Source organism: Oreochromis aureus, linkage group 18 (assembly GCF_013358895.1).
Source record: "Oreochromis aureus strain Israel breed Guangdong linkage group 18, ZZ_aureus, whole genome shotgun sequence".
NCBI classification, from domain to species: domain Eukaryota; kingdom Metazoa; phylum Chordata; class Actinopteri; order Cichliformes; family Cichlidae; genus Oreochromis; species Oreochromis aureus.
Genome location: NC_052959.1, coordinates 27854647 through 27872612, shown reverse-complemented (window position 1 = coordinate 27872612; position 17966 = coordinate 27854647). Strand labels below are relative to the sequence as shown.

General features: G+C 39.7%; 1 protein-coding gene across 1 annotated transcript; it reads left to right on the top strand.

Annotated features, from left to right (window-relative positions):
- Window positions 1-293: 293 nt before the first annotated feature.
- Window positions 294-16118, top strand: LOC116328110 (kinesin-1 heavy chain). Its single transcript, XM_031749813.2, has 25 exons — window positions 294-376; window positions 499-572; window positions 656-760; window positions 1311-1359; window positions 2789-2844; window positions 2942-3029; window positions 3122-3246; window positions 3456-3560; window positions 5838-5983; window positions 6268-6416; window positions 6524-6711; window positions 7044-7112; window positions 7326-7532; window positions 8818-8961; window positions 9073-9264; window positions 9355-9472; window positions 9712-9767; window positions 10263-10372; window positions 10593-10694; window positions 10853-10913; window positions 11580-11651; window positions 11849-11953; window positions 12108-12324; window positions 12852-12984; window positions 13239-16118. The coding sequence occupies exons 1-25, from the start codon at window positions 301-303 to the stop codon at window positions 13240-13242; spliced, it is 2751 nt and encodes a 916-aa protein (XP_031605673.2). The 5' UTR covers window positions 294-300; the 3' UTR covers window positions 13243-16118.
- The last annotated feature ends 1848 nt before the right edge of the window (window positions 16119-17966 follow it).

Sequence of the window (17966 nt, the reverse complement as noted above, 5' to 3'; positions counted from 1 at the left end):
TAAGCTGCTGCTGCTGGACATTTTTGTAAGTTTGTATAACTTACAGCCTGCTGGACAGCTTCCATCAGGAAACACCTATCCGATTCTGGGTGGGAACATGGTCCGTTGTGAATTCCTATTGTGTCTGTTAGTGAAAGAAGTTATTGTACACACATCTGTTTACAAAACACACGTCGGTTTATTTTTCAGAGATTGCAGATTATTGGCTTTCATGTTTTTTTATTTTTTTTTACTGTGTCATTAATACTCCTCCTCCTTTTTTTTTTTTTTTTTTTTTTTCCCCTGCAGGGTAAACCTTACATGTTTGACAGAGTGTTTCAGTCAAATACAACACAAGAACAAGTGTACAACGCCTGTGCCCAAAAGATTGTAAAAGGTGAGGGGTCGCTTTTATTTTTGTAATCATTTTATATTTGCTTGTTTACAGGCATTTATACAGCAGGTCCGTTGAATCTTTGCTTTACTAAGTTCCAAGTTTTTGTTTTTTTTTTCTTGTAGATGTTCTCGAGGGTTATAATGGGACAATTTTTGCATATGGGCAGACATCATCTGGTAAAACACACACCATGGAGGTAAGGATGGCCTCCAAGTCTTGTCTTCAATAAAATTTTCATTTGACTTTGAGACATTGCAGTAATTTGTTCTGTGTTCCCAGGGGAATCTCCATGACACAGATTCAATGGGAATCATCCCCAGGATAGTGCAAGACATCTTCAACTACATCTATTCCATGGACGAAAACCTGGAGTTTCATATCAAAGTAAGAAGACGGGATGCACAGTACAGTGATCCAACAGATAAAAAAAAAAAAAAAAAGCTCTTATAAAAAGTGCAGTTTTTACTCTTTAAAACTGAAGTTACATTTTCAGATATATGGTTAAGATCTGAGACTATGAGTGCAAGAGACAAGCTGCTTAGTTCCTTTTTTTGTAGTCTGTGGTTATTCTGCATTTCTTTTGCCTGAGACAATATAAGAGATGGAGAAGGGTGATATGCTTTGAACTGCAATGTCATATTTCCTGTTTGACCCACCTCCTTTGAGCTCTGCTCTTATGTTAAAGCCCTTACTGTGAAACTGTACTGAGTACCAGATTTTAACTGTCTGTTGCTGCTGTATTTGAAGTATGTGTGAAGAAATGAATGAAATCATTTAATCAAAAAGATCCAAAAAACAATTACAAACTACACTCTTCAGACCTTTGCACATCTGTCTCTTAGAGTAAGGCAGATCGATGAGTGTGCATCTGGATTGTCTAGTTTGTTCCTTCAGTTTGAAGCTCTACATAATGAGATTGTTCATCTGTTTACAGGTTTCATATTTTGAAATCTACTTAGACAAGATCCGGGACCTTTTGGACGGTAAGTGTCAAACATTTCTCATCTCCTCTAATTGTACCAAACTTTGGTACCACGTGTCACAGGATGAGTCTGTGAAATGGAAATTAATGAGCAGCAGTTAGAAGCACGGTGCAGCAGTTGTTAGCTGTATATGTACAGAATTGCAAATGTAGGTAATTTTGTAAGTGCAACAATGTATAAAAACATCTAAAAACTGAGCATAGCAGCAGGCTGTTTCAAGAGAAATATTTATTTTATTTAATTGTATTTTATTTTATCTTCATCACGTATTTCCATGCTTACACACGTCATATGTGTTTACACTATCAGGTACAACTTTATAAAGTGCTCTATGAATAGTGGGATGGTGTATACTTCCTTTACCAAGTGGCTGCCATCTTGACTCAAGATAGCAGAAATGGAAAGATGACCAAAGGGAAGGGGCAGTTTTTAGTTGGTTGCATGAGGATGCAGAGTCAGGACAAGTGATTTTACTGATGCTTACTGAGGTCTAGCAAGCTTGTTAACATGTGAGTTTGTGGCCTTGTTTTACGTATCTTGAATTGCTATCTTCACTGTCTCAGTGAAAATTTCAGGTAAAGGTAAAGAAAGAAACTTGCCATCTTTAATTCAAGATGCACTATATTATCAAAAATCACTACTACACAAGTGCGTAGCATGCATGTTATGCTATGCAGTATAACTACACACTATATATTCATATCAAAATGAGCTGCAGAAGCTTATCCTCACGGTGTTTTGTTGTGTGAGTTGTCCTGTGCCTTAAATTTCTCACAGTACCCAGTTCTTATATTGCCCTACATTGCATAATAAGGTTTTCTCGTCATTTTTTAATAAACTAGGCGTTTTATTATTAATTGTAAAAAAAAAAGTTACAGGTCGGCATATTTCTTGCTGAGTGGGTTTTTCCGGCTTTGTTTGTTGTAAATGATCTAAAAGGAAATGGTTTAGAAGTCCAAGACAATGAAGATAGATGTAGAAATGGCAGAAGAGTGAACGCACATGAAGATATGAATAATAGAACTTTCTGGTCAGATAAAGGGCCTTTATATGGCCAGGGCAGGAACAGCTAGTATAATGGGCCCATAAGTTTCAATACATGCCACTGGTAGCATTGTGAAATGCCACAGGGCACTAATTTAGACAGTAATTTTGAAATTAAATTTAATTTGACTGGTCACTGGAATGTACATATACAGAGAAACCAGTCAAATATTAACAAAACAAAAAACACTTGGTTTCCTTTTTTTTTTTGGTTTTAAAGGCTTTTTCTCTGCCATTTCTGTTGCGTCTATAGATTTCATTTCAGGATTCTTTCTAATGTCATGGCTTTGTCTTTTATAATGCCTTTGAAATGGAAACATTTAATTCAAAGTGTTTGTAGTTCAAAATTAGTTTGTAAGACTGATTTATTTCAATTTACTTCCAGTGTCAAAGACCAATTTGTCAGTGCATGAAGACAAAAACAGAGTACCTTATGTCAAGGTGAGACCTACTCATATATATCAGATTTCAACAAACTGGTAAAACCTGCTGGAAAGAGAAGACCAAGAGTCTAACCTCATGTTTTCCTTTTTTAAAGGGCTGCACTGAGAGATTTGTCTGCAGCCCAGATGAGGTCATGGATACAATTGATGAAGGCAAAGCTAACAGACATGTAGCAGTTACAAGTAAGATAGCACCCTCTGTCATGAATCTATTTACTGTAGATTTTGTATTTTATAGAATGATGATGTCTGACCAAATGTCGCCTCTCCCTCAGACATGAACGAGCACAGCTCCAGGAGTCACAGTATCTTCCTGATCAACGTTAAACAGGAGAATACTCAAACAGAGCAGAAGCTCAGTGGAAAACTCTACCTGGTAGATCTGGCTGGTAGTGAAAAGGTAAGCTGGAACATTTCTTACATATTGGCCTCAGTGGTATTCATTCTGCTCTAGCAGTAACTTTGTGATAAATTATTGTAATATAAATTGTTCCTATGTTTTGTTTTTTTTTGTTGTTGTTGTTTTTAACATGTAGTGGCAAATAATTCAGGCTACAATCCATTCTTTTCATTGCCCATTGAACTTTATTTATTCCCTGTGATTCTCAGGTCAGTAAAACAGGTGCCGAGGGAGCAGTGCTGGATGAAGCCAAGAACATAAACAAGTCCCTGTCATCCCTGGGAAATGTCATCTCTGCGTTGGCTGAAGGAACGGTCAGTACTACTTTGTTATAGATTTTAGACTGTTAGCTCTTACTGTGATTCAGCAGTGTAGAACAAAGCAAAGGAGTATTTTTTTTTTCTTCCATTTAAACTTGAACGTCCTACGTTCCTAACACGTACAAATGCAGTTGATGTCGAAGAATGTAATAGTCACCTCACAAATTACTGAAAAACTACAAACCTGCAAAAACTACCCAAAAAACAAAGCATTTGAGGCATTTACTAAAAGTTCCCTTGTGGCCCTCAATCATATACCGGCTCCCTAAATGCTATGAAAAGCCCTGCTTTTAAGCATGCTTCAAGTGTGTGCCAATTTCTCCTTTTTAAGAGGTCTGTTTATGAGTATTTTTTGATCGTGTCTAGGATTTTTATTATTTATTTTGGATGAATAATTATCCATTTGATGAGGTAAAGGTGTTTTACATTTGAGGTCTGTCTTTGGTTCAAAACGTTATGAAAAATAATTTGGGTTTTCACAGCATAATGTGGTGTATTCAGAATAATAAGCATTAAATCTGTTATAACCTCAGGCTATGCTCTTTTGCCTCATGCTTCTGTTGCATCTTGAAGCAGACAGGCATTACTATTATTGTAGCAAACAGAAGCAAAGTCGGTACTACTGACCCAGCTGCACAACCCCAGGCTTGGTGTGCTTGTTGAAAAACCACACTCCTTTTCTGTGATCTTGATGTGAAAGTAGCATTTTCAGCCTTCTACAGGTTCTTTGTGCTGCAGTAACACTTAAGCAGCTAAAAAAAGCAAAAACTTTTCTCCCAGCAATGTTTTGACTCAGCCGTTTCATTCTGATTTCACCCTTTTCATTTTGATCAACGATTGGTTTGATGTTGAGACTCTTGGCTTTGTAAACAACCTGAGGCGGGCAATGGTGTAAAACAAATGAGCTATTGTCCACAGATGTCTTGCTTACCGCTACTGTGTGTAGGAGTGTGACGTATAGGAGGCTGTTTCAGCTTAGCCATTTGGATAAATTCGAGTCATAAATCAAGTTATTATTTAAATGTCTGTTTTTTCTAAACTTGTGAGACCTGTAATATAGGCAGATAAGGGTTTTTAACTCTCAGCTGTAAAAGGCTGATGAGGTATTGTCGTCAACCTGCCGGGCAGAACGATGCCTCTAACCTTGACCTCAAGGTTAGAGATAAGGGGTCAAGTTTTCTGAAACTTGTCCTAAAGGTTCTATATAAGCCTTTCCATTGTAAGTGTTTTAGAATGTTATTTGACCAATATAAAAATTTATTATCTTATCATATTACTTCATTATGTTCAGTTAAGTCTCTGACATTAGGCCATGCCCAAAAAAATGTACGTAACTTGGACATTTTCACCAAACAGACTCCACATTTGAAGCATTCAATATGTCTTTTAGTGGTTAGCTTTGTCATTGCTAACTGAAAAAGCTAACCACTAAAGGACATATTGACATCCAATTGATTCTTTTGAAAATCAATTGGTAGACCAAATGGTAGAACTTGCTCAGGCAAGTTAATGTCAGTGCTGTTTCAGAACAATATAAGGACTCAAAATGCCCTACCAAATGGTTGAGCAGAACATTAAAGGGTTAATGTTTTATTCAGTATGACTCAAATTGAGTGACTGAGTCCAGAAACACGTAGGACTGGTCGCTATCTTTGTGTGTGATGAGATCAGACAGGAGGAAAAGAGGAAGACCTCAGAGGTTTGGTGTGACAGACTAAGGTGTTAGGGATGGGCTGAGAAGTAGGTGATCTACTGTGGCCACTCCAATAGGAGAGGGGCCGAAAGAATAAGAAATTTGATCTAGTTAGTGTTGTTAATATACTCTGTAAATTTGTAGGTAAATCATATTGAAAAAGGATGACTTCCAGGCCTTCTAATGTTTATTTACTTTTTATTTGTTGTTTAATTTCTGGTAAATATATTAATTGACTGCACCTGTCCTTCAAAAGTGTCCTCTGTTGGAAAGGAGGTTGAGTATCTCTGTTGACAATGCCACCTTCTCTGAGAACCTGATGCATATCTTATCCTGTGACTGATATTAGTCACTAAATGATGACCTCAGAATATCCACACATGTGCTGTGGTTTTAAAAAAATTTGTTCTTTTTCTATAAAGCTTTTATTTATTAATTTTATTTCAGGGAATTGAGCTATATGTGATGACTATAAAACATTTAGTTATTTTTAATCCTAATTTCATGTTTATGGGACTAATTGCAGAGCTGGTGTTTTTCTGTCATTGAATTCTATGTTTTTTGTTGCCCATTTCAAGGCCTACATCCCTTACCGAGACAGCAAGATGACCCGTATCCTGCAGGACTCGCTGGGCGGTAACTGTCGAACCACCATTGTCATCTGCTGCTCACCTTCCTCCTTTAATGAGGCTGAAACCAAATCCACCCTAATGTTCGGGCAGAGGTCAGTAGGCTGATGGAAATTTTACAACTACATTGGTTTTGTCAAAACAAATCAGCTTCATGTCCCACTTTGACATTACAGAAAACTTTTTCATATAAATTAAGCAACTACATTAGAAAATTTAATTATAAATATCAGATTTATAACAAAGCAGAATGTGAAGTTATAAAAAATACTTGTCAAGTCCCAGATGGTACATTTATGTGCTATTTTCCTTGTAATAAATAATGATGCATGAGGTTTTTCTTTGGTGCAAAACAAAAATGTATTTCTTCATAATCCAGAGCAAAGACCATCAAGAACACAGTGACAGTGAACATTGAGCTGACAGCAGAGCAGTGGAAGCAGAAGTATGAGCGAGAGAAGGAGAAGAACAAGACCCTGAGGAATACCATCACGTGGTTGGAGAATGAGCTGAACCGCTGGAGAAATGGTGAGGCTGTCGTCTAATCCTTTCCCAGTGCTGTTTATGTGCAGCGCATGAGAGAAACAACTCTTCCTACATCTACTGAACATACACATTTTCCTGCCCCTCCTCAGGTGAGAGCGTGCCAGTGGAGGAGCAGTTTGATAAGGAGAAAGCCAACGCCGAGGTGCTGGCCCTGGATAATATTATAAACGACAAGGCGGCCTCGACACCCAACGTGCCCGGCGTTCGCCTCACTGACGTGGAGAAGGACAAGTGTGAAGCAGAGCTGGCCAAACTCTATAAACAGCTGGATGATAAGGTGTGTTTGTCAACCTGGATTGTGTGTGACAGGTTTTAAACAATTACTACATAGTAAATGTAAAAATGGAACAACAGTGAAGTTATATCTGTAACTAAAGACTGATTAACTAATCCCTTCAGACTTTATTCTGCATCCTTTTCATTGGAAAGTAGAAGTCTGAGTCTTCTTTTGAAAATCTAAAGTTATTAAATAATCTGAATGATTAAATGTTCCTTTAATCATTCAGACCGTTCTTTGTTTACCAATGGTCTTTCACCTTGTAATTGTCTACCTGTGGTGTTTGGCCTGGCCTAAATGCTGATGTTGCTGTCTGTCTTTACCCTTTACAGGATGAGGAAATCAACCAGCAGAGCCAGCTGGCTGAGAAGCTGAAACAGCAGATGCTGGACCAGGAGGAGGTGAGTACTGGAGGTCTAACAGGTAGCGTGGAGGCACAGATGCAGAGTGAACTTGTGATCTTTGTAGTTTCACAGGAGTGAGGAAAGATGTGAAGCTGTCAATCACTATGAAAAATGTTTTTATTGGACTTAAAATGCAGTCAGCTTTCCTTATTGTTGCAATGACATGTTTAAAAGAATAAAACAAAGTTAAGCTGCTTTTCCTTCATCCAGCTTCTAGCCTCTTCCCGCCGTGATCACGAGAACCTCCAGGCAGAGCTGAACCGCCTCCAGGCTGAAAACGAAGCCTCAAAGGAGGAGGTGAAGGAGGTGCTGCAGGCCCTGGAAGAGCTGGCTGTCAATTATGACCAGAAGAGCCAAGAGGTGGAGGATAAAACCAAGGAGTTTGAGGCCATCAGTGAGGAGCTCAGCCAGAAATCGGTGAGCCCGGAACAGATATCAGCATGCTCATAGGCTCAGTGATACTTTAATTTCATTCGGTTGCCTTTTACGTGTCCTTTATTGTGGCCATGTTAATATGCGACACACAGACACAGAGCACTATAATTAGAGCCTTTAAAACCTGCGGGGATTAAAAACTAGAACTGACACATTCACCCCGGCAAACATGCGCATATTAATTGGTGCTGCAGACCCTTTATTTCGGTAAGTAACTGAACCATGTTCCATAAAGTGGAAAAGTACTTGGCAGATTGACTAAATGCCTTCATTCTTATTATGCGCCTCAAGGCAAAAACATTTAATTTATGATTTTACAAAGGTAATTACACCCTCAAATAAGTCTCAATGCCTGTCTACAAGAACATATTGAAAAAGCAGCAGAGGAGTGAGGGAGCAATGCCTGTAGTAGTAGCCTTTTGGCCACATAAGTTATTGTGTGCAGGGTCAGAGAATGTGGAGGAAACTTTAATTGGCATGCACTGATCCAGTTTTTTTCCACTTGCAGACTGGGAATCATTCTTGTGTCTGTATAGCAGAATCAGTCTGGATATTGCTTTCCTGACTTTTTATTTTTTTTAAATCTAACAGACATATATAAAAAATAACATAAGTTTATGGAATTGATATCTATCAGTATGCTAATTGCGTAGAATAAATAACATTAGTGTCATTTGTCTAGTCTTTGTGCTTCTCTCATTTTAGCTCGGTGTGAGAGTCTGTAGGTCACTAGTTGCTGTTATTAATTATAGGTTCACCTGCTCACATACAGCTGAAATAATATTAATTGCAGAAGTTTTACTTGCAAGTGCAATAAAATATTCCCAGCAGGTGCTACACTTGAACACAGTGAGAGAGAGATGCCTGACAGGGAAAGATGAACACGCATACACCAGTACACTGGTTGTGTTGTTGTATTACAGAGAATAGCACTGAATTAAATTCAAATATTGGTTAAGAAGCAAGAGGGACAGCTCAGGCTGAAGAGCTTGGAGACAGATGTGACTATTGGACAAAGGAATGTTGAAGATGGAGCAGACAGGAAGGAGGAAAAGAGAGAGACCACAGAAAAGGTTCATGGATGTAGTGAAGGAGGAAGTGCAGAGGGTTGGTGTTGGGTTGGGATAGGGCGAGATGGAAGTCGTTTATCTACAGTGACCCCTAAAAGGGATCAGCCAAGAGAAGAAAAGGAGGAGCAGTGACAACTTTAGTGCTGAATAGTTCAGCAGCAGTTGACTTTGTATTAAGACCTTCTCTTTTCTTGCAGTCCATCCTGTCATCTCTGGACTCGGAGCTTCAGAAGCTGAAGGAGATGTCCAACCACCAGAAGAAGAGGGTGACTGAAATGATGTCATCACTGCTTAAAGACCTAGCTGAGATTGGCATCGCTGTAGGCAGCAATGACATTAAGGTACTGAGCTGATTTCTACACTTTCTGGTTCAGCTTCTATCCATCTTTTCCAGTTTTTGTTCCTCTTTTTCTTTTTCCACTATGTGGTCTTAACGTCGTTTTTCATTTCAGCAACATGACGGTGGCAGCGGTCTGATTGACGAGGAGTTTACAGTGGCCCGTCTGTACATCAGCAAGATGAAGTCAGAAGTGAAGACGATGGTGAAACGCTGCAAGCAGCTAGAGGGAACCCAGGCAGAAAGCAACAAGAAGATGGATGAGAACGAGAAGGAACTGGCCGCCTGCCAGCTACGCATCTCCCAGGTATGTGGAAACGAACCACAAACGGCACAGTGAATCGCGGCTTTCACTGGCACCTATGTATTTACATGTGCCTCTTTCCTCTGTCCAAAGCACGAGGCTAAAATCAAGTCCTTGACTGAGTACCTGCAAAATGTAGAGCAGAAGAAGAGGCAGTTGGAGGAAAATGTGGACGCTCTCAATGAGGAACTTGTCAAGATCAGTGCTCAAGGTATGTCACTCTGTGAGGGAAGGGCAGGAATTAAAGCACCGACACTGGCACTCACTCAAAGTCTGCTTAAAGACGACGTGCAGTCTAGCAGAAATAAACAAGCTTTCACGGCTGGTTAAACTCAGTGTGGTTACCTACAGAAAATAATGAGTTTACTTTGAGGATCTTTTGTAGTATGCATTCAGCACTTTGTCCTTTTGATGTCAGTGAATAATGGGGAATTGTTTTCTGTTATGCAGAGAAAGTCCATGCTATGGAGAAAGAGAACGAGATCCAGACTGCCAATGAAGTCAAGGTATGTTCCTCATTCCCAATAAACAGGATGTTTAAAAAAACAAAAAAACATCAAAGTTTTATTTTAGGGAAGTATTTTATTGTTGACAGCTCCAGAGGAAAATTACACACTCACATATTTTATTCTTAATTTCTATTTCTTAATTTTATTGTCTTATTTCTGTCCTGGTGTATGTTTTTACCTTTACTGGGATGGCTGTTTCACATCAGCTGATGATGGCCAGAAGAGACATTAAGAACAAGTGGTCCTTTGAGTCTCATTTTGTCCTGCCATATAATAGTGTGAGATCAATTGTGGGTGCATAAAATGCAACATAAAATGTTCTCAGTGGCGGCTTTTGGCTGACTATTGCTACTAAAATATGTCATATACTCCCATGCTAATGCTAAATGTCATCCTGGTAACTTTTTGTATCCCATTATCATTTTGCTTGTTATTAGTCAGTGAAACTTTCCTTAGATTTTAATCTGATTGTCTGTTTATGTCTGTGTTCAGGAAGCAGTGGAGAAGCAGATCCACTCCCATCGTGAAGCTCATCAGAAACAGATCAGCAGCCTGAGAGATGAGCTGGACAACAAGGAGAAGCTCATCACCGAGCTGCAGGAGTAAGGCTTTACAATGTCCGGCTGCCTTTGTCGTCAGTCTTTGTCTGTGCTCACATAGATGCAGTAGTGGGACATGGAAACCCACAGCGGAACAAATATTTATGCAGAGTTTAATTTTAACTAGATGGGAGGTTCATGAGAAGAGTAGAAAAAGTGCACTCAGGACTTGGATATGTTGACTGAGACGTACTCTGATTATGATTTATTTTGTTTCTTCTAGTCTGAATCAGAAGATCATGCTGGAGCAGGAGAGGCTCAGAGTGGAGCATGAGAAGCTTAAATCCACCGATCAGGAGAAGAGCCGCAAGCTGCACGAGCTCACGTATGTTTACTGTCCACTGGTCGCCATTTTCTGTTTGTTTTTCTCTCCACTTACAAGATGCAACAAAAAACAACTCTGTCAACGTGCAGTTTTGTTTTGTTTTGTATTTTTTTAGAATTACCTAGATGATGTATTATTGTTCCTTTGTTCTTCTTCAGGGTGATGCAGGACAGGAGGGAGCAGGCCAGACAGGACCTGAAGGGTCTGGAAGAGACAGTGGTGAGTTGATTGAAATTGTCAGATAAATAAAATACATGGATTTGAACAGTCTGACCAGGTGTCTTTGACTACTCGGCTTAGCTTTTTTTTTAAATCCCAAGAGAAGGATGCCATCTGCTTTTATATTTAACTCCCTCAATCTTATTTTGAAAATTTAGCAATCAGTAGCAATCTAGTCCCCGTTTCCTCTTCCGCTGGCCTGCTGTAGTGGTCGTCATTGTCATTGTGTTTTACCACAGTCCAACTCACAGTGTTAGACTGCAGCACTCCGTAGTCTTTGTTCAGCTCTGGAAGTCCTCTGAAAGCTAGTGGGCCACTCTAATCAGAGCATACAACAGATGGAGAGCTGTGCTATGCTGAGGTCTCTCCGAGGCTGAGGAGCAGAAGCTTGCAGTCCAGTACTGTGGAGCTGAAGATGACTTGTGGTGCAGAAGAAACATTGGGCAGCTGATTCTATTGCTGCATGATTAATTTATCACAAAATGCTCTGCTGTTAAAATATTTTGAGAGGAGCATGTTATGAACAGCATTATTTGGCATGCTTGTGACTTACTTTTGCATATAAACACACTACCATTAAAAGTGGGATTCAGCTCTGTAGGAAACACACTGTGTTTGTTTCATTATTCCTGCAAATGAGTTTATAATGCACTGTTTTTATTTCAGGCTAAAGAGCTGCAGACTCTGCACAACCTGAGGAAACTCTTTGTCCAGGACCTGGCCACCCGAGTGAAAAAGGTGAGCATTCACAAGATGACGGGCAGCTTACCAAGAAATATTTATGTCTGTAGAGAAGAACTTTGAGTTAAAAAAAAAAAAAAAAGAGCACACCAAACATCACGTGCAGCAATAAACATGGATGTGGTAACAGATGGGAGGCGTGTATATTAATCTCTGTTCATGAGTCACATCTGTTTGTTTTTTATTTTGTGCAGAGCGCTGAGATGGACTCGGATGACACAGGTGGGAGTGCAGCTCAGAAACAGAAAATTTCCTTTCTTGAGAACAATCTTGAACAGCTCACCAAGGTTCACAAACAGGTACGAGACAGATGTGCACACCAACGTGTGTTTTTTGTTCATGCCATATTTTTGTTTGCCTGTTGTAGCTCAACCCATCTTCCCTTGTTGGCACTTATGTATGAAGCTAAAGTGACTAAATGATTTGCATGTTATCACGCAAATTGTCCTACAGCTGGTGCGTGATAATGCAGACCTGCGCTGTGAGCTTCCTAAACTGGAAAAGCGTCTTCGAGCTACGGCTGAGCGGGTCAAGGCCTTGGAGTCTGCTTTGAAGGAAGCCAAGGAGAACGCCGCCCGCGATCGCAAGCGCTACCAGCAGGAAGTGGACCGCATCAAAGAGGCCGTCAGAGCCAAGAACATGGCCAGGAGGGGACATTCAGCCCAGATTGGTTAGTAGGAATGAACAGGCCGGGGAACACCCCTCAGCATTCTTCCTTTATTTAGGGCAGAATATAAAAATCTTTATTTTATGGTGGCTCAAAGGAGAACATCATGTTGTGTTGCTGTTTTGCAGAAGATTTTGCTAACCTGTATATGAATATCATTTAAATAGAAAGCTGAATTTACTTTGAAACCTGCAAATAGCTTTATGTTGGTGTATTTTTTTTATTTTTATTCATCTACTGGATTTCTCAATCATTTGATTAGATTTTATGTGTTGAAAGGCACTTTAATGGGAACCTGTTATGCTTATGTCTCTGCTTTTTTTCCCCACTAAAGTTCTCTAAGATTAGCTTTGCATGATCGACAGTTCAAACTAATCCAGATTCATTTTATACTGGCCCTCTGTGAAGTCCTTCAGTTCAGCTCTCTAAAAACAGCTGTTTTGGCTTCACTGTAGCTTTTGTGTGATTGGCTGCCTGTCATAAACAAACAGTCAGCTTCTAAAGGTAACTTGTCTTCCACTTCTCCTCAGCCAAACCCATCAGGCCTGGGCAGCAGCCAGTAGCATCCCCCACCCACCCCAACATTAACCGCAGTGGAGGAGGCTTCTACCAGAACAGCCAGACGGTGTCCATCAGAGGGGGCAGCAGCAAGCCTGACAAGAAGTAAGTAGTTTGTAGTTGTTAGGTTTTTTTTGTTTTTGTTTTTTATTCTCACGCAACAATTCTTAAAAGTACACGATAACACACCTAAAGCCAGGCATGGTAGACTTTCTTTAATAACCAGGAGTACTGAAGATATCCTGTTAAAAATCATTTTTATTTATTGTACAACTGAAAACTTTGTCTCAAGTTAAATGAAAGTTGCCTTCACTAATGCACTTCACTAATTTTTATATAAATATATTTTTAATATGTAGCTGAAGAGCAGCAGAACAGAAGGACGACACCACAGAAGAAGCCAATATCACCCCCCGCCCACCCCGACAACCTGTCATTCCATTACAGCGAACAGACTCCTCGTCGCTGCTTTGGAACCACGAAGGAGTTTCTGAAATATAAATATATATATATAAATATTCCCAGCTTGTACAGCTCCAGCCCCCCCATCACCACACCTCCACCTACCCACCTCCCTCTCCCCCGAAGTTCTAATCATGACTCATCTCTTTTTCTCTTACTGGATATAATAAAAGAAAGAAGACAACCATTTTAATTTACAAAAAGCCAAGATAATATTCTTATTCAGGCAACCAAACGCAGTCTTGAGCGCAGCCTCGGCGAGCGAAACCGCAGCGCGACTCGAATGTGTAGCTTCGGGTTTGTTGATTTTGTTCAGTTTTTTCTTTTTCGTTTTGCACAGTCTGTCGTCATCTGTCGTGCGAGTAGTTCTGCACTGTGCCAAGCTGAATGTAACGGTCGAAAGATCCAAAAACTTCATAGAAATAAACACCTAATATTAAAAAAAAGAAAAAAAAACGAAGAGGAGACCCTACAGTGAGAAACAGCTTGACCCTATAAAGCTAACCTCTGTACAGTTCATTGTTATTATTATTATTATAATTATTATTATTATCATTATCATTGGCTGTTAACCACACTTTTCTCTGGGTAGATTTTACATGCTTCTTTAAGGGAAATACAAAAAAAGTACAAAAAATGTTTTGAATTGACTAGATGGCGTCGAGCACTGCTGTTCTGTCTGATCTTGTTGTACAGTTGTAAAATTGGCACTACTGCACACGTTTCCCTGGAGAGACGAGGCTAAACACAAGGATTAAAATAAAGCCAAGAAGATGTGCGACAGTGTACCGTAGGTGTATTTACCTAAATACCTGTGGAGGCCAACTGTTTTTAATATTAAGTTAAAAAAAACTATACTCGTTAATGGTGGCTTCATGAGAAGGATGCAAAGAATGTAGAATGAAGGGAAAAGAGGAGGAGGATCCGGTTAAGACAACAGACTTCCACCTTTAAGCATAGCCTATGCTACGTAGCTAAATGTACTGTTTTTACTTCTCTCGGTGGTTAATAATGACGTGTTAATGGAAGCTGTTTAATATCTCTCTGCACATTGGAGCACATAGATTGCAAGTGTATAGATGGAAATGGCACACGATGCTCGTCCTGTCCTCGCTGGGTCCCTGTCGGTAACTCGTCTCCTTTCACTCGTGTATTCAGGACCTCTTCTTTTTTGGTTCTTGTTTCTAGTTTGACTGTTGAATCCCTGCAGTGTCATGTTTTCTTTTTCAAGGGTGCCTCGCTTCTTCAGTCTTCCCTCCCCACACCTTATAGATTAAAAGACCTGTAACTGTATGCGCCCCCTTTCAGTTGTAAATTTGCAGAGTGTCATGCTGGGTTTTATGTACTGTATCTCTTTCTTTGTTCCATAGATGGTGTAGATTTCTATTTCAAAGTGGGGGGTAACACCGGGCGGGTGGAGTGGGATCGTTCAGTTGATGGGTTAGACCTTCGCCACTGATCAGCCAGTCAGGGAGAGCGGGGTCTATAATTGCACAATGATCTTCTGTCATCATCTGGAAGAAGGGTTTATTTAACTAAATCTAACCAGGGGTGTAGATTTTTTGTGTTTTTGTTCTTTGTTGTTTTTTTAGTGGGTTTTTTTTAAATTGTTATTAATTTCCCATCACATCTTTATTTTAACCCTGTGAAGCCCCACTGCATTTGGCAAAGAGCTTGTTGTGATTGTAACCCCAGCATGAGAACACTAACATCTTGTGCAAGTGCAATATACTGTAAAATACACTGTATATCAGTCGGCCGGCAGGTGTGATCAGGGTGTGGTTGTACCTGCCCACTCCTCCTTTTTGTGTTGCATTTTGTTTCACTGGTGTCAAGTCCTCGGTGTGTGCTCTCTTTCTTTGATCACTCTTTCTGAAAAGCTGAGACATGTTGCAGATCTTTTTGTTTAGTTTAGTTTTATATAAACGTCATATTCTATATCAAATCTACTGCAGCTGCTGTAATGGAAAGTTAACAAAAGTGCACAGATTGTATAAAAAATCACATATGACCCAAAGTTTTGAGTTTGAAGCTTTTTAGGAAGACTGGTCAAAGAAACTTCTACTGAAAAAGGATACTTTTTGAGACTGGTGGAACGAATGTAGCTGGAAAACAAAAGGAGGGGAAATGATTTTGGCTAAAACCTGTTATCTCCATACAGGAAAGCTGGGTGTAAAATAGCACTTCTTTAGCTGCACTCAGATAAAAACACTCCACATGTGGCTGTTTTTGAGTGGAGGAGGGGAAGAAAAGTTTTTGACAACCGCTTGTTGTCGCTGAAGTGTATTCAGTTGTAATAATTACACTCTGCAAGATGCAGGGAGGAGTAGCTCCCTCGCATCTATGACAGGACAGTGTTTGGTGTCTTATCGAGACGGTTTATACCCTCTGTGTAACCTTCTAGATTTAGCTGAGACATTGCAGCGTGGACCTCAAAATGTTCATCCTTTGACCTCCCACCAAAACTGGATACGAAATGGGGAATAAATACAGCAAAAAGATAAATACTTGTTTACCTAAATTAAATTTTGCATTAATTCTAAATTAAAAGTGTAGCCACTTTTTTTTATTACTGTGTAATAGTTGGTCAGTTTTTAAAAGGACAGTTTTGGGGCTCCATCAGTGGACAAGGTACTGGATCATTCCTGGAGAACTGGGGCACAAATGGCTGGGCTCTGATACGGACGGAGACGGGACGTTAATGAGATCACAGTTTTGGATTGACTGCATGATGTAAATGTATGTGTGATTAAATAATTATGAGGAAAAAAAACTGTCCCCTCTGTTCTGTCATTTGACTCTTGTGAATGTGGAGATGGGTTTCACAGGGCTGTTTCTGTTTTACGTACATACACTGGTCGACAGTTTTTCTTTTTTTGGTTTGGGGCTTCGCTCTGAGAACTCATTTGGAATTGGAAAAGGGGTCTTCTTTCATGTTTTAACACAGTCACTTCAAGCAAATCCAGGTACATATAAATTATTTCCCCAGTCTTAAGTGGAAGGATTTGCCACTCTGCCCACTGAGTGGCATCAGCCCACGAGATGGTTTTACAAAGTGTGAAAATTGCAGTGAAGAAAGCTGCAGTTAGCTAACACAGAAAGACAGCAACTCACACCTACACCCATTTTAGATTCACCAATAAATCCCAGTCAGTTCTGAATGTCAGTTCAGGTTTTACATATAATTAAAGAAGGGCTTAAAATTTGGTGAATACAACCTCAGATGAATGAAATACATGCCGTGTTGCATGAAGATTAAGCCAAAGTGCAGAAGCAGTACACCCTTATTGCTTCATCGTGAATTAAGAGGACAAGTAGCATGTGATCATTTGCAAGTGTGAGCGCCTCGACTAAAGCAGAGGTCTTGGCAGTTTGCTGGTCCGAAGCATTTTGTGTGTGTTTGTGTAAACACAAGTCCAAGGAGGAGAAACATCAGCAGTGCTCTTAGAGAAGCAACTGTTGCTGCCCATTATATTTAAGAAGGTTTAAAAGTCGATTTTCAAACAACTTGAAGTCCGTCATTCTACAAACAGAAAGTTTATTCACATGTAACATATACACATACATATAGTATTCAAAAAGGTCAGCAATCATCCCAGAACGGAAAGTCCCAGCAATTTCTCCCCAAGGTCAGACCCTGCAATATTCAAACTGCAAAAAATCCAAGAGCTACATCTCACATTCTGCAGGCCTCAATTTTAGGTTGTATCCACTTAATTTAAGACCTGCTAAGGACAAGATGATTTTTTTTTTATTGTATCCTGATACATAAAGCATCAGAACTGACAGAGGATATACTTGCTTTCCTGATGACTGAACCCGTCTTTGCCAGACTACAATGAAAAATATGCAAACACAGAAAGGTGCTAGTCGGCTGGTGGATTCAAACCTGTGTGCAGTGTGTCGCCCAGCACAACAACTAAAACAAGTGAAAATTTAGGACATTTTCTCAGTATGTAGGATGTGGGGGATGTCCCAGCCACAGTGGGACACCTGATTCCCCCAGACTCAGGGTGTTAAAGTTGTAAATAGTAAAATTCTATTGTTTCTTGGCCATTGATCAGTGGTCATGACAGTCTGCATATTAATGATCACGAAACTGACCTCACGACCCCATTGTTAATCAGTGGTGCTAGGTTTGGTCTTTATGCAAATGTACTGTTTATAAAGTTGGGGAAACCTGCAGTTGGCTGAGATTGAAGAAGTCACTTTGATGAGTAATGAAACATTTCTCCCACTGAAAACACAATGTGCAGATCAGCAGAATCAGCTTTCTGATTTACAGAACCTTTGCAGTTTTTGTGCTTTTGTAGAGCCACTGTAATCCATACATACTAACAAACATGTAATAACTCCTGAGTGAATACTGATGCTTTTTTCTTTTTAAATAGATGGTTCATTAAAGGCTCATTTGAAGTAAAATCTTGGCCAAATGTTCCTCATGAACATCAAAGACTTTGATTTCTGTTGTTGCTTCAGACGATGGGTGTCAAACATGCAGCCTGGGGTCCAAAATGGCCCGCTGCAGTTTTCAAACCGGCCGACTGGACGAGTTTATCTTTATACTGTTTATAAAGATAAGACAAAGTTAAAAGTAGTGTTAAAACTTTTGATGTAGAACAGTG

Bases quoted from the DNA above. Each gene is read 5' to 3' on its own strand.
- LOC116328110 (XM_031749813.2), top strand. From the start codon at position 301: ATGTTTGACAGAGTGTTTCAGTCAAATACAACACAAGAACAAGTGTAC. The intron at 1,360-2,788 runs GTAAGTGTCAAA...ATTTACTTCCAG, and splicing joins GATCCGGGACCTTTTGGACG to TGTCAAAGACCAATTTGTCA. The intron at 2,845-2,941 runs GTGAGACCTACT...CCTTTTTTAAAG, and splicing joins ACAGAGTACCTTATGTCAAG to GGCTGCACTGAGAGATTTGT.